General features: G+C 45.8%; 1 protein-coding gene across 4 annotated transcripts in view; it reads right to left on the bottom strand.

The window, feature by feature from the left end:
• GPR107 (G protein-coupled receptor 107) overlaps positions 1-16,188 on the bottom strand; it is a 90,904-nt gene that overhangs the window by 35,084 nt on the left and 39,632 nt on the right. For all 4 annotated transcript variants that reach the window (XM_054521206.2, XM_009244954.4, XM_009244955.4 and 1 more), the window contains exons 8-13: positions 14,281-14,388; positions 12,876-13,009; positions 5,878-5,953; positions 4,737-4,810; positions 4,150-4,267; positions 684-814 (exon numbers count right to left, since the gene is read on the bottom strand). In XM_054521206.2, the coding sequence (XP_054377181.1) occupies positions 684-814; positions 4,150-4,267; positions 4,737-4,810; positions 5,878-5,953; positions 12,876-13,009; positions 14,281-14,388 (641 nt within the window). The remainder of the gene's footprint in view (positions 1-683; positions 815-4,149; positions 4,268-4,736; positions 4,811-5,877; positions 5,954-12,875; positions 13,010-14,280; positions 14,389-16,188) is intronic.

Genomic DNA, 16,188 nt, shown 5'->3' with positions numbered 1-16,188 from the left:
AGGCAGGGGTGAATCTATTTTCTTTAAAATTTATTTCAAAAGAACTGCATTCCAATAGCCATGGAATTATATCACTAAGGGTAAAGTGTTTTATTGCTGCTAGCCTTCTGAATTTCTACCACTTTGCATGTGATTTAATAAGGATATTTTCTCATCAACCACTGACTTGACACTAACATTTCTTTACACAGACCCAATGTACAATCTATGCATCTAAACACTGCCATTTCCAGGAATGGAGCAATCCATTCTGAAAATATCAAAAATGTTTGTGTGCTGAGAACTATCACTAGTTTTATGTTAATGAACTTTCTCATTTTCCACTTAAGTTGGCAAGAACTGGCTGTTTATGGGATTTCTCCAACTCCCTACCACCACCACAAATTCAGGCTGCTACTTAAAGTTACTACCAAGTTCTCATTTCCCAATTCCTCTCTATTGTCTTAGAACTCTGTTAAATGCCAGCTCATGGTGACGGATTAGCTCTGCCAGAATACCCGGAGTAACTGGAAAAAGACACAGGGTTCTGCCCCTGGAGGCTGATTCAGGTCAGTCTGGGACTCAGAAAGCTGTACTTTTAAACACACATCCCACGTGACTGAGATCAATTTGGGAATGGCCAGTTCAGCTGTAGGACTTGACAGCCAAGCTGTCATGTGGCCTCCTCCCTGTGAGCTACTCACCACACCACTGGGAAGAGGATGGCACCACAACACAACAGGTCGACCAGAAATAGAGAGTCCTTCCACAAGCCATATTCAGTCGTGCCCTCCTCGGTGGACTCTATGATGATGTAGGCTACATTTGCCAGGACCTACAGACATGAGAATTTGCTGAGGCCCCAAAGCATGGGTGGACTGTTATGATGCTAGCAGCCCCAATGTGGGGTGTACACCTTGGCCTCCAGACCCGCGATCTGCAACCACAGCATTCTTTCCAGTCCCACGTGCTCTTCCAGAACTCTGCCACTCCGCTATCAAGGAGAGTCTCTACGCCATCCCCCTGAATCTGCACAGGCCTGTAATTGCTCTAATACAGTAAGATGGAAGTGCTGCTGTGTGATTTCCAAGGTAGATAAAGCTTCCACCCAGCTCTCTTGGGACCTTTGGAGCCCTAAGCCTTCTTGTAGGAAGTTTGGCTACCCTGAAACTACCCTGCTGTACAGACCATGCAGAGATGGAAAGGCCCCCCAGGAGCCCCGGCTGTCCCAGTCCCCACCTGAGCAAGCTTCTCAGCCCAGAAGACAGATGCGAGTGGAGACTTCAAGATGTTCCCAGCCATGGTGCGACTATGCCACAAGACCCAAGTCAGACCTACCCAGCTAGCCACTCTTGAATTCCTAACCCACAGAAACTGAGAGGCAGAATGATGGGTTATTGTTGTTTTAAGTCGCTGAGTTTTGGGGTGATTTGTTATGCAGCAGTAGATAACAGGGACACTTTGCTTTTCAGGTACCCCAAACCCAGTGGAGTCACTCAGGTGCTGGACTGCTGGACAGGTGGCACTTAACACCCTATTTAGCCATAATGCCCACGTTTTTCAGGCCATGGTGCTCAGTGACAATAACTCATCTAAGTGCCAGACAATGGAACTGTGTTTTCAGAAACCAGAGCGGTGAGAATGGCTGATTCCAGCCCTACAGCTGAGTGGCCACACTGCTGCTCACGGGATCATTCAAGTCCAGGTCCTCCCCACACAGGACATGGCGAGTTCTTCCACTGAGGTTCACCAGTGTCTGCGCACTGCTTCTCCCTCCAAAGGTAAGGCTTTGCCTCATATACTCAGGCCCACTATTAAGCTCTGTACTCAGGCCCGTTATTAGGTTCTTAGCATAAGTCTTTATAAAAAGTCTTTCCACTGGCTAAACTGAGATGCCACAGAGCATAAGGGAAATTTACCACTTATAATACATCGTTTTGAAGATTCCCACTGGGAATGGATGCAGAGATTATCATTCTACCTATATACCCCATGAGAAGTCCCTGGTCCCAAATACTCTGCCTGACTTGCTGTAAAGGTAATCCTCCACACTTTGCATGTAAAATCTGTAGTGCTATTATTTAGGAAGTCTCTAAGTTTAATTTCTCTTTCTATACAGGACTTAGAATCAAATTATCTGAAATTTCATTTAAAACTAATGCAAAAATTATGAAATTTCAGCCTCTCCAATGACACCCAGCTTCTGGGTCCTTCCCTGTCCCACATTGCTCGTGAAGCCCTGTCTATTCAAAATGTTAGCATCTGTGGCTCCATCTAAAAAGACCAAGTAGGGCTGGGTGTGGTGGCTCATACCCATAATCCCAGAACTTTGGGGAGCCAAGGCAGAAGGACTGCTTGAGCCCAGGAGTTTGACACCAGCCTGGGCAAAATAGTGAGACCTGGCCTCTAATAAAAAAAAAAAAAAAATTTAAAAATTAGTCAGGTGTGATGGTGCACGCCTGTGGTCCCAGCTACTCGGGAGACTGAGGCAGGAGGATCGCCTGAGCCCAGGAGTTCAAGGCTGCAGTGAGCCATGATCACCACTGCACTCCAGCCTGGGCGACAGAGTGAGACCCTGTCTAAAAGTAAGAGGACAAAGTAGAAAACAAAGGCTTTCACATCTTAAATTCAAAACTCCATTTTGTCCTTAATTCACACACTACATGAGACACAGAATGTTCCCAGTGTTGAACAACGTGCCAAGAGTGTTCTTGAAACACCATTTTGCATGGACATCATCTACTCCTTACTTAGAAACTTTCTTCACTGCCCACGGCCAAAAGGAAGCAGTTTTAACTTTTCAGGCTGACGTTCAAGGCCCTCCCAGACTAGTTCTATGTCTAAATACTCATAACTTTCTTAATTTTTTAAATGTCCTTATTTTCTCAGACTGATATTCCATGGAACTCTGTGTGTTTGTCTTTCAGGGAAGCCCAGGACGGGCTTCCTGGAAGGCTGTGCCCCACGACAGCATAGTTCAGGCTGGTGGGGGGAGACTCTAGAGGGATGAGGGAATCTACTAAAGGGAAGAGGCACACGCAGCCGGGTGACAACCCAGGCTCTGTCATTCACAACTCCAAGACCTCGGCGGCTGTAGGACTCAGTCTGGCTGAAGAAGTGACCACGGTGGCTCAACAGCCGAAAGACCGGCACCGTCCCTCAACATGTTTTGCTCAGCAGGCAGCAGGGTCATATGTACCTACTGCTATGCCACGGCCTCTGTCACATTCCTTTCCTTCAACACCCAGGCCAGCCCCATCTCTGTCACAAAGCCCTCCTTGATCCTTCCAACTTGAGTGCTTACTCGCTCCTTGGAAACCCAGAGCAACTGGCCTGTCCCATTCACTTGATGTCAACACACGTTCCTCATTATTGAACGTAAGGGTGGATGAGGTCTGTTAGAACTCGGAGAGGAGCTTTGCTGCAAACTCTGCCAGAGTTGGGACGGCTGATCTGGGTGCCTCAGGAGTTGTCCCCTTCCACCCCCAACCTTCCACATTTACTTTGTGCTCCAAAATGTGAGAACAGTTCACGGGGACAACTCTGTCAAACAGATGCTGTCTGGTCAAGCAGAGCAGGGTAGTTATGCATCCCTGCTAAAACCTCTCTGTTCATTGTAAGTTCTTTACATCCAAGTTCTGCTTCCAGTAAGACAAGGCTCCTCCCCCAAAAGACTCACAGCCTTGTAAGGCTGGCCTTGGCCCTCGGCCCCAAACATGGCAAGGATTTAGGAAATGTTTGCCCCTCATGTCTACTACCATATTCTACCTGTGGAAATTCACTGGTGTAGTTCACAGTTTTAAAATACTTTGTTAATAAAATCAATACATCTCTGAGCTTCCTCGCCAAGGGCACCATTTAGTTATGAAGCAAATGATGCAGAAGAGAGAACAGTACTGTGTGTTACTGTGTGTCTCCCTGTCACTGTCAGCAGCTCTCTACTCAAAATCTAGGCCCCCAAAGGCCAGTGGCTGACTGATGCCCAAGCATCTCCCAGTGCAATGACCTGAAGGCTATTCAGAATTCAGAAAGAGAATCCCAGTCTTCAACCTCCACTAGCAGAAGCTGGGGTTTCAGGGTGAGCTGACTCCCTCTTCCCATACAGGCTTGGAGCTGAGCCCTGCTAAGTGCCAAGAAAGGAAGTGATAAATGGGATGAGGGTTCTTTTACCTGGAGTGGAATGACAATCATGAAGATCTTTTTGTCTTTATCAGAAAGGATGTGCTTAATGAAAGCCCAGCCAGTGCCAATGAGTGCAATGGTGATGAAGAGTAGCGCCCCTTTCAAACTGGAAGAGAAAACAAGGAACAGACACCAGCGGGTCTCTTTAGACTCTCACTGCCAGTTAGATTGCATAGTTCCTTCTATGAGTTCACAAGCTTCTAACAAAAGACGGGCAGCCAAATTTAGGAAATCCATCATACATGAGCACCACTTCCTTCAGGGCACACAAAGTTAGCTCTGCACCCCACAGCCTGAACAGCCAATGGCCACAGGGAGGCAGGAGCATGCCACTAAGCCTGACTTCCCAAGTCTGGACAGCCACCCATGAGCCACACTCCTCCAGTAGGGCAGGGGCCCCAGACAGGCTGCCACAGGAGGGCAGGGGCCCCAGACAGGCTGCCACAGGAGGGCAGGGGCCCCAGACAGGCTGCCACAGGAAGGCAGGGCTGGTTAACTCGGGGCAGGTTGTTGCCCACCCCCACTTGTGTTGTATGTCATTTCATGGTGTATTTCATGTGGACCTGCATACTTACAGGTGAGTTATGTAGTACACAACAGCCCAGCCTTCAATAGGGAAGCCCTGGGAGGAGATGTAGTGGTAGTCAATCTGAAATCAAACAACTACATTTCAGAATCACTCATTATCTACATAGCTCCACAAAGAATCTTTTAACTTGGACCCAGATGGGAAATTATCCAAATCATTGTCATTTTGTGACGCTGCCACTGGATATATTATTGCCTTTTCCAAGGAGGGCACTTTCAAGTACAGCAAAGAGTACATGTCTAGAGACTGTCATCCTTGCAAGTGTGCTCCACAGGCACTTGGAGGCCCACGGACAGGAGAAGTTGTGATCTTACCCCCTTGGGCAAGTTCATTTTAATTTGCATAAGTTCCAAATACACAAAGCTGAGGTTCAATTCTCATGCCTCCAGCTTCACAGCATCAATTTTCGCTCAGATAAATATGCTAATACTGAATTGAACTTCAAATCACATAGGAACATGAGGGAATATCTGGAAACATAAAAAAAGTCGTGGAGGCCAGGTGCGGTGGCTCACTAATCCCAGCACTTTGGGAGGCTGAGGTGGGCAGATCACAAGGTCAGGAGACATCCTGGTGAACACAGTGAAATCCCGTCTCTACTAAAAATACAAAAAAATTAGCCGGGCGTGGTGGCGGGCGCCCGTAGTCCCAGCTACTTGGGAGACTCAGGCAGGAGAATGGCATGAACCCGGGGGGAGGAGCTTGCAGTGAACAGAGATCTCGGCACTGCACTCCAGCCTGGGCAACAGAGTGAGGCCCTGTCTCAAAAAAAAAAAAAAAAAAAAAAAGTCATGGAAACAAGTCAGCAGGTGGCACTCTCATCTCTAGAAATGGTAAAACAAAACAAAACAAAACAAAAAACAAAGAAATAAAAACAATAATAAGTGTTCTAGAAAAATTGTAGGCCTGTAAGTAGTATTAGAAGATGTCTGAAGTCTAATATGAGGGGAGGTGGTAATCATTTACCTGCATGGCCAGGCCCTCCCAGACAAGAGGAGGCTTTATGAGAAATGTATTCTTTGTCTTTGTTTCCCACCCATCTATCCCCTTTCTTCAAATTTCTTTTGCCTAGTCACACAGGCATTACATATAATTTCATGAATGATCCCCAGAATGCTAATACATACTGCGTGGAACACCAAGGAAAGAGACTTGGTGAAAGGAAGGGCCGCCATCAGCCAGTGGATTTTAAATACATCATTCCTATAAAAACAGAGAGAAAAGAATTAAAGGAAGATTCCTTTCTCCCAAAGGACAGTCAAAGCTCCAGACATCAGCTATATTTATAAGGAGACAGGAAATATAATCTGTGCAAACCACAAACATGAAACTTTTTTTTTTTTCTTTTGAGACAGGGTCTTATTCTGTCGCCCAAGCTAGAGGACAGTGGTGTCATCACGGCTCACTGCAGCCTTGAACTCGGGCTCAAACGATCAAGCAGCTCTCGGGAAGCTGAGGTGGGAGGATGGCTTTAGGTGTATGCCACCACGCCCAACTAATTTGTTTTGTATTTTTTATACAGAAAGGGTTTTGCTAAGTTTCCCAGGCTGGTCTTGAACCCCTGGCCAAGCAATCCACCCACCTTGGCCTCTCAAAGTGTTGATATTACAGGCATGAGCCACTGTACCCAGCTAAAACTTTTTTTTTTTTTGAGACAGAGTATCACTCTGTCACCCAGGCTGGAGTGCAGTGGCACAAACTCGGCTCCCTGCAGACTCCACCTCCCAGGATCAAGTGATGCCCCCCACCGCCTCAACCTCCTGAGTAGCCGGGATTACAGGCGTGCGCCATGATGTCTGGCTAATTTTTGTATTTTTAGTAGAGACAAGGTTTCACCACATTGGCCAGGCTGATCTTGAACTCCTGACTTCAAGTAATCCACCCGCCTCAGCCTCCCAAAGTGCTGGGATTACAGGGGTGAGCCACTGTGCCCGGCCACTTTTTTTATAAAGTACTTTTTGCTGGTAAAAAAGACCTTGAATGGAGTCCTAAAGTAATCTCTAATACACAATTTAATGTTGTGAATGAACCTGAGAGTTATGCACTAAAGCCAGACATGATGGATTCCAACTCTTGAGTAAATGGAAATCTAACACAGCCTGCCAGCTTGTTCCCGGAAACCACCCTGGGAAAGCCAGGGGCAAGAATGAGATAGATGGACCTGAGAAAACAGCACAGAGCTCCCAGGAAAGCAGAAAGTGATTACAAACAGCTGTAGGGGAAGTCTGCAGCCCAGAGTAGGGGGGCTGGGAGCCAGCAGTAGGGATGTGTGAGGAGAAAGTGCCGGGGTCATGCCCATTTCTCTCTCCTTTATGGCTGGTGTCTGCAAATACCCCAGGCCAATGAGAAAGCACCCATTCCCATGCCCACCCCGTCACAGATACTAGTCCACCTTTGGGCTGCTGGGCATTAAATTCCTCTACTCCTTCCCATCTCCCCTTAGGAATTAACCTAATAGAACATATTAAGGCTATTATGAGGCCAGGTCCAGTGGCTCATGCCTGTAATCCCACACTTAGGGAGGCTGAGGTGGGAAGATGACTTGAGCCCAAGAGTTTGGGATTAGCCCGGGCAAGATGACGAAACTCCACCTCTACCAAAAATACAAAAAGTTAGCTGGGTGTGGTGGTGCACACCTGTAGCCCCAGCTACTTGGGAGGCTGAGGTGGGAGGATCACTTGAGCCCAGGAGGCAAAGGCTGCAGTGAGCTGTGACTGTGCCACTGCACTCCAGACTGAGTGACAGAGCGAGCCCCTGTCTCAAAACAAACAGTCTCAAAACAAACAAAAATTAAGCCAGGAGTGGTGGTGCGTCCCTATAGTTTCAGCTGTTCGGGAGGCTGAGGTGGGAGGATCATTTGAGCTCAGGAGTTTGGGGCTGCCGTAAGCCTCGATTATGCCACTGCTCCAGCCTGGACAACGTAGTGAGACCCTGTCTCAAAAAAAAAAAAAGGCAAAGAATACAGGCAGCCACAAGACGGGAAATGGTTAATGAGTCCCTAAAATAATAATCCACATCACCAATATTCACAGAAATGCAAAATAAAGCAAGATACCACTTTACACCTATCAGATTGGCAAAAATTAAGATGTCAGTATTGGTGACAATGTGGAGAAACAGCAAACCCTATTATATGTATGCACCACTGGTAGACGTATAAACCTATATGCCACACTGGAAGGCAATCTGGCCCTTAATGAAATTAACTGATGGCTGGGCACAGTGGCTCATGCCTGTAGTGCCAGCACTTTGGGAGGCCAAGGTGGGAGGATCTCTTGAGGCCAGGAGTTCAAGGCCTGCTTGGCCAACACAGTGAAAACCCATCTCTACTAAAAATACAAAAATTAGCCCGGCATGGTGGTACATGCCTGTAGTCCCAGCTACTCGGGAGGGTGAGGCAGGAGAATCGCTTGCACTCAGGAGGTGGAGGTTGCAATGAGCCAAGATGGTGCCACTGCACTCCAGCTTGGGTGACAGAGTGAGACTCTGTCTCAAAAGAAAAAAAAAGAAAAGAAATTAACTACCCATGGCACAGTGTGCTTCCTTCTGGGACTGCAGCTCAAAGGCTGCACAGGTCCACAGGGGATCTTTGGAGGTACATGCCAGCAGTGGCTGGGGTAGCAGGGAGATGTAGGCAGTCCAGGCGTGTGTCCATCACTAAAGGACCAAAGCAGTCAAACGTGAGGACACAGAGCATGGGATGCTGTGGAGTAGGTAAAAATCAATGAATGAGACACATACTCAGCCACATGGCTAGATCGCAGAAAGGATAATACTGAGTAAAAAATGTACAACACGTCTATAGATATTTTATGTAAATTTAAAATAAATGCAACACCAATAAACAGTACTTATCTATAAGAATATAGAAATATCCAAAAATCAGGCCAGACGCAGTGGCTCATGCCTGTAATCCCGGCACTTTGCGAGGCCGATCACCTGAGGTCAGGAATTCTAGACCAGCCTGGCCAACATGGTGAAACCCCGTCTCTACTAAAAATACAAAAATTAGCCGGGCGTGGTGGCAGGCGCCTGTAGTCCCAGCTACTCGGGAGGCTGAAGCACGAGAATTGCTTGAACCCGGGAGGCAGAGGTTGCAGTGAGCTGAGATTGCACCACTGCACTCCAGCCTGGGGCACAGAGTGAGACTAGGTCTCAAAAAAAAAAAAAAAGTCTAAAAATGTATATGCAACACATTTGAGCAGTTCTCCATGACTGGGAAGGAGTGGGAGAGGGGACAGGAAATGAAAGGGAACAATAGAGCAGAAGAGGGGCCTGGCACTGAGAATGAGAGTGTACCACACAGGGATACCAGTTTCTGGGCTCATTTCTTCCCTGGTACTTTCCTGTTCCAGTGCCCACCTACTTGAAGGTCAAAAGGGAAGTCAAGGCCAGAATAGTCTGGAACTACTGAATGCCAATGAGATTTACCCAGAGTGTAAAACCACCCACCACAAAGAGCTGTGCTCATTCACACTCTGGCAACCTTAACCTGCTGTCCATGGTGAGAACATCTGTGATGGGGCAGCGATGTGAGGGAAAGAATAAGCCTCACTGACCTCGGCTCAAATATTAGTTCTCCCTACACTTGAAGTTGGGAGGGGCCTGATACATACTAGCAAGCAGACCCGGGTTCCAGTCCCAGCTCTGTTGGGTGACACTGGCTCTCGTTTCCCCTCTCTGGGCCTCAATAAATGAGGCAAAGATCTCTCAGCTGTTTCCAGCTTTCAGGGGCCAGTGAAATGCGCCTGGCAGCCTTGGTCATGTGCCTTTATATTGTGGGTTTCCAGCCTACCAGAACTGACTCTAAGACTCCCAGGAAAACATGGGCAGGACTTAAATGACCTTCCCCCATGCACACTATACTCCAACAAAAATTACAGATGAGACTTGTACACAATAGGTCAGCCTCATTTAACCACGGTCTGGGCGCAGTGGCTCATGCCGGTAATCCCAGCACACTGGGAGGCCGAGGCAGGTGGATCACGAGGTAAAGAGATCAAGACCATCCCAGCCAACATGGTGAAACCCCGTCTCTACTAAAAATACAAAAATAAACTGGGCATGGTGGCGGATGCCTGTAGTCCCAGCTACTTGGGAGGCTGAGGCAGGAGAATCACTTGAACCCGGAAGGCAGAGGTTGCAGTAAGCCAAGATTGCACCACTGCACTCCAGCCTGGCGACACAGCGAGACTCTGTCCCAAAAAAAATAAAATAAAGAAAACTGTTACCACAATTTGATATAAGTGAACCAGTGACAATGACTATTGCCACCAATAACTAAAGGAAAATTAAAACACCACTGAACCCCTGGCTACTAAACTATTTTATAAATACCTCAGGTTTGGATGGCACCCTGATTTGCAAAGCCCTCTCATACACATTATCTTAGGGGGAATCACAGAACATGTCTAAGAATCCAAGACTCTTACAGGAAGGCAGAGTATTACTGTCTCAGTTTCATAGCCAAGAAAAAAGAGATTTAGAGTGAAGCAAGGCACACAGGCAGTCACTGTCCAAGTTCACACCTGAAATCAGGTCTGACTCCTAGTTCTTACTTTTCCAGTAAAGACAAAAGTAGAACTTTCTTCAAAAAAAAAAAAAAAAACAACTCACCTGAGGTCAGGAGTTCAAGACCAGCCTGGCCAACATGGCAAAATCCCATCTCTACTAAAAATGCAAAAAGTAGCCAGGCATGGTGGCAGGCACCTGTAATCCCAGCTACTCAGGAGGCTGAGGCAAGAGAATCGCTTGAACCTGGGGGACAGAGGTTGTGGTGAGCTGAGATCTCATCACTGCACTCCAGCCTGGGCGACAGAGCGAGACTGTGTCTCAAAAAACAAAACAAAACAAAAAAACAAAAAAACCCACCCAAAAACTTTTATGGCCTAAATTTTTATAACCTTCCCTCCTTCCATCTGCCTTTTTCTCTTTCTTTCTTAGAGACAGAGTCTTACTCTGTGTCCCAAGCTGGAATGCCGTGGCACAAACATAGTTCACTACAGCCTCAAACCCTTAGGCTCAAGCAATCCTCCCACCTCAGCCTCCCCAGTAGTGAGCACTACAGGTGTGCACCACCACAACTGGATTTTTTTAATTTTGTGCAGTGGCACAATCTCAGCTCACTGCAAGCTCCACCTCCCGGGTTCACGCCATTCTCTTGTCTCAGCCTCCTGAGTAGCTGGGACTATAGGCGCCTGCCACCACGCCCAGCTAATTTTTTGTATTTTTAGTAGAGACGGGGTTTCACTGTGTTAGCCAGGATGGTCTCAATCTCCTGACCTCATGATCTGCCCACCTCGGCCTCCCAAAGTGCTAGGATTACAGGCGTGTGCCACTGCGCCCAGCCCACAACTGGATAATTTTTAAATTTGTTTGTAGAAATGGAGTCTTGCTGGGCCAGGTGTGGTGGCTCACGCCTGTAATACCAGCACTTTGGGAAGCTGAGCCAGGTAAATTATCCGAGGTCAGCAGTTCAAGACCAGCCTGGCCAACATGGTGAAACCCCGTCTCTACTAAAAATATAAAAATCAGCTGGGTATGTTGGCACATGCCTGTAATCCCACCTACTTCGGAGGCTGAAGCACAAGAATCGCTTGAACCCGGAGGTGGAGGTTGCAGTGAGTCGAGATTAGGCACTGCACTCTAGCCTGGGGGCTAGGGGAGAGAGTGAGAATCCATCTCGAAAAAAAAAAAGAAATGGGGTCTTGCTATGTTGCCCAAGCTGGTCTCAAACTCACAGACTCAAGTGATCCTCCTGCCTTGGCTTCCCAAAGCACTGGGATTACAGGAGTGAGCCACTACGCCCAGCCCATAGGATTTTTCTTAGTAACTGCTGCTTGAAAATCTAGTCCAAACATGATTATGTAGCTCCTTCCCAAGTAAACAAGAAACTCTTTCTATCTGGTGGGTGTACAGGATATCACAACAAATAGGTACCAGCAACTGAACCCAGCCAGAGTCTAATACACCAGACTCTGAGCATGTTCATTAGAAGACAATCAAGCTACCAAGGACTAAAGAAGTCTCAATTTCCACCCCAATGCTCCAGAGAAAGAGGTATTTCAGGGTGCTTAATTATTCTATGAATTTAAATCAATCCATATTATAATAGCATATTCGCATACCATCATTTACTCAGTTTATGAGCCTCATAATAAATACTTTATACGATTCTCTAAGTGAATATTAATATTTTGTTTTCAATTTTCTTGGAGGGAGAAAGAATTCACGCATATGCAGCTGCTCCCCTCAAGAACCAAGTACAGGAAGTTAAAGCCTCAGGGGTTTCAGAAAAAAAGACTAAAAGCCAGGCAGATGGGCTTTGAAGAGGTCTTGTCCAGTGACAAGCATCTGGAAGTCAATGCAGAGAATCTATCCCAGCGCAGCTTTGAGCCAAGACCTTCAGTTCTAAGCAGTAACTCCATGCTCTTGCCAGGCAGTGCTCATCGTCACTAACTTCCTCTCCAGAAGCAACAGCCCCTGAATGAGACCCATGTGTTTATTCTCAGTCCTGGACTGTGGGATCTCCATCATGGAAACACTTAGCTTATACAGTCTATTTTGCTGGCATACCATTAAAAATATTTAGGGCTGGGCACGGTGGCTCACGCCTGTAATCCCAGCACTCTGGGAGGCCCACGTGGGCAGACCATGAGGTCAGGAGATTGAGACCATCCTGGCTAACACGGTGAAACCCCATCACTACTAAAAATACAAAAACAAAATTAGCCGGGCGTGGTGGTGGGCGCCTGTAGTCCCAGCTACTCGGGAGGCTTAGGTGGGAGAATGGTGTGAACCCGGGAGGCGGAGCTTGCAGCAAGCTGAGATCACGCCACTGCACTCCAGCCTGGGAGACAGAGTGAGACTATGTCTCAAAAAAAAAAAAAATAATAATAATAATTTAGATTTGCTTTTTAAACAAAACAACAGGAAGTGAACAGACACCAAGGCATGCAAAGGGCTCCCACACCATAATGCTCCCACACAATCTTCATACTGTTTCCGGGAAGATGCCCTTTGAAAGGAACAACACTGCTAAATGCCAACTGCCTACAGGTTCAGGAGCCAACAAACAGTGACATTATTCAAATCTCAACACATTCTTAAGGGAGTAATAGTTTACCGTCGTTTTCGAAGGATATGAATCCAGATGGTCCCAGAAAGAAAGAAGAAAAAGGCCATTGAGATGTATAATTTGGGGAGAGGAATTTCTCCTGCTGAGAGGTAGCTGTCAGGATTCTTCTCTGTGATCTCAATCTGAAACCAGCATGAAATTAATTTTTACTTTTCAGAAACATATCATCCCTTATTCAGCAATTTGGAATCTCAGTTGTTTCACTTAAGCTTAAGAAAGTAAGTACCAGTGGCTGAGCATGGTGGCTCACACCTGTAATCTCAGCACTTTGGGAGGCTGAGGCGGGTGGATCACGATCACCTGACATCAGGAGTTCAACACCAGCCTGGCCAACATGGTGAAACCCCGTCTCTACTAAAAATACAAAAAAAATTAGGGCCAGGTGCAGTGGCTCACGCCTGTAATCCCAGCACTTTGGGAGTCCAAGGCAGGCGGATCACAAGGTTAGGAGTTCAAGACCAGCCTGGCCAACATGGTGAAACCCTGTCTCTACGAAAAATACAAAAATTAGCCGGGTGTGGTGGCGCACCCTTGTAATCCCAGCTACTTGGGAGGCTGAGGAAGGACAATCGCTTGAACGTAGGAGGCAGAAGTTGCAGTGAGCCAAGATTGCACCACTGCACTCTAACCTGGGTGACAGAGCAAGACTCCGTCTGGAAAAAAAAAAAAAAAAAAAAAATTAGCCAGGCATTGTGACAGGCGCCTGTAATCCCAGCTACTCAGGAGGCTGAGGAAGGAGAATCACTTGAACCCAGGAGACAGAGGTTGCGGTGAGGCAAGATCATGCCATTGCAGTCCAGCCTGGGCAACAAGAATGAAACTCCATCTCAAAAAAAAAAAAAAAAAAGTGAGTACCAGCAAATAACCACACAACCACTTTTTTTTTTTTTAAATTTGAGACAGGGTCTCACCCTTTTGCCCAGGCTGGAGTGCAGTGATGCAATCTCGGTTTACTGTAACCTCTGCCTCCTGGGCTCAAGAAATCCTCCCACCTGAGTAGCTGGAACTAGAGGTGTGTACCACCACGCCTGGCTAATTTTTCACATTTTTTGTAGAGAGAGGGTTTTGCCATGTTGCCCACGCTGGTCTCAAACTCTTGGACTCAGGTGATCTGCCCACCTCAGCCTCCCAAAGTGCTGGGATTACAGGCATGAGCCACCATGCCCAGCCAAAACAACCACATTCTTAACGCACAGGCTGAAGTGCAGACACATCTTAAATTGCTTTGTCTTTTCCTATGAATCCTCTGCTGACATACCCTGCACAGTGGCAGGAATGTGTGTCTGTCCACATTCTTTTCTTAAGTGTTCTTAAAATCTAATCTTACACAGAAACAAACCTCCCATTTTATGCTGACAAAATCCACGTAGAACAACCTCCCAACAGTACTCACATCAAGGCTGAATGAAAACTTGTCACTTGGCAATTCTTTTCCAAGGCACTTATGAAAATAAAGACTGTAAAGGCCTTCTTGGTCATCAGTGCTGATGTTAAAGAAAAACTGAAAGTGAAGAAGAAAACATTTAAAGGTACCCAAATCCTCAGCTATATATATATTTTTTCTTTTAAAGTATTGTTTACTTTTTTGTTCAAATTCTACTCAGCTATATTTTTAAACCTTAGAAATAAATTATGAATATTAATGGATTGAAGGAAATAAAGACAGACTGCTTAAATTATCGACTCTCCCACGGCAGAGTTTAAAGAGATATGTTCTTATTCTATGATTCCCTTCCGATATTTTGTTACAACAATTTTCAAGCATACAGAACAGCTGACAATTGTATAGTGAAAGCTACATAGCCACAACCTCACTTCTACAATGAACATTTTACTATGCCTGTTTTATCACAGATCTAGCCATTTGTGATGGTCTTTGTGGAAGTCTTCAAAGATAACCTAAGATGTGGTTATCTAGTCTTCAAGCTAACGTATTATTTTGCTCTTTATAGGTATAAAATACTCTTTAAAAAGGAGGCTCATCTTATACTTGAAAACCAATCAATATTTCCTCATCAAAATTTACAACTATGGTTTTAGAGAACAATAATGAAGGCTACATTTTCTACATTTAGACAGTTTTCTGTTTTCATACATTTCATGAGTTTAAATGAAGTTTAATGTAAACCAAAGGACAGACAGACAGACTTAGAGAATATGACTTCTTGGTCAAGCCTAAGAAAATTTTACTTCAGCCGTAAGTTCTACCAATAAAAAGAAATCTCCCTGAAATACATTTTTAGGGCTACATATATATACCTATTAAACTACAAAGAAAAGCTAGGAAGTGACTACGGTAGCATTTTTCATGACAGGGGATGCTCTAGAGTTGGGAAGGACTGCGAGGGAGACACAAGGTTTCTCAGGTGCTGGAACTGTTCTATTTCTTGTCCTGGGTGGTGGATCATAAAGGTGACTGTTCATAGTTACTTGTTAAACTCAATATAAGTACTTCACACTCTTCTGCATGTATACTGTACCTCACAACTTAAAAAAATGGGGAAAAAAAAGACATCTGACAAAAATAAAAATAAAAGACCAAGAACACATGAGCTGGAATGATTAATATGTTAAACCATGTGCCAAACTCAATTGTGAATGTGAATGTGTATTTTAATCCCCTGAGCTAGCCAGAATAAGAAAACTTTTCTAAACACATGGACAACTTCTATTTTAAAAGATTCAGGGGAAGTCTAAAAGAGATATGAAAGTTTAAAAGATATAATTTAAAAAAAAAATCAATAGAACATCAAGGTTGATCAGAGTAGGCACCTGACCCTCAGAGACAAAAACAAAACAAAAATGTCAACTCTAGAGTTGGAATAAGCCCTGACAGTCCCCTTCCTGTATTTAGGTAGATAAACCACTGTCCCCACGCCATGAATGAAGCAAAAGCGCTCAGTGTGGACTGCACCATCCAAGACTGGGAGACACTGGGTAGAACAGCGAGAAATCATGATGACTTCTTTCCAAGCTGGGAGAAAGCCAGAGAAACGCAAGCTACCCATGCACTGCCTGCTCCACGCATCCCAAGAACCCTGTGGATGGGCTGTTTCAGCACGTGCTGCTAATCACCATGCAGACTGCTGTGCCTGGATGCTCGCCTGACACAAAGTACTGGTGCTTGACACATGTGTGCATCCTGTGACACTTTCCTTTGTGATTAAAAAAGAGGGAAGCATTTGAAAAACTTTTTTTTTCAGATGGAGTCTCAGACTGTCGCCCGGGCTGGAGTGCAGTGGCATGATCTTGGCTCATTGCAACCTCAGCCTCCCGGGTTCAAGCGATTCTCCTGTCTCAG

Source organism: Pongo abelii, chromosome 13 (assembly GCF_028885655.2).
Source record: "Pongo abelii isolate AG06213 chromosome 13, NHGRI_mPonAbe1-v2.0_pri, whole genome shotgun sequence".
Classification (NCBI taxonomy): Eukaryota; Metazoa; Chordata; class Mammalia; order Primates; family Hominidae; genus Pongo; species Pongo abelii.
This window is presented reverse-complemented; position numbering and strand designations above follow the sequence as displayed.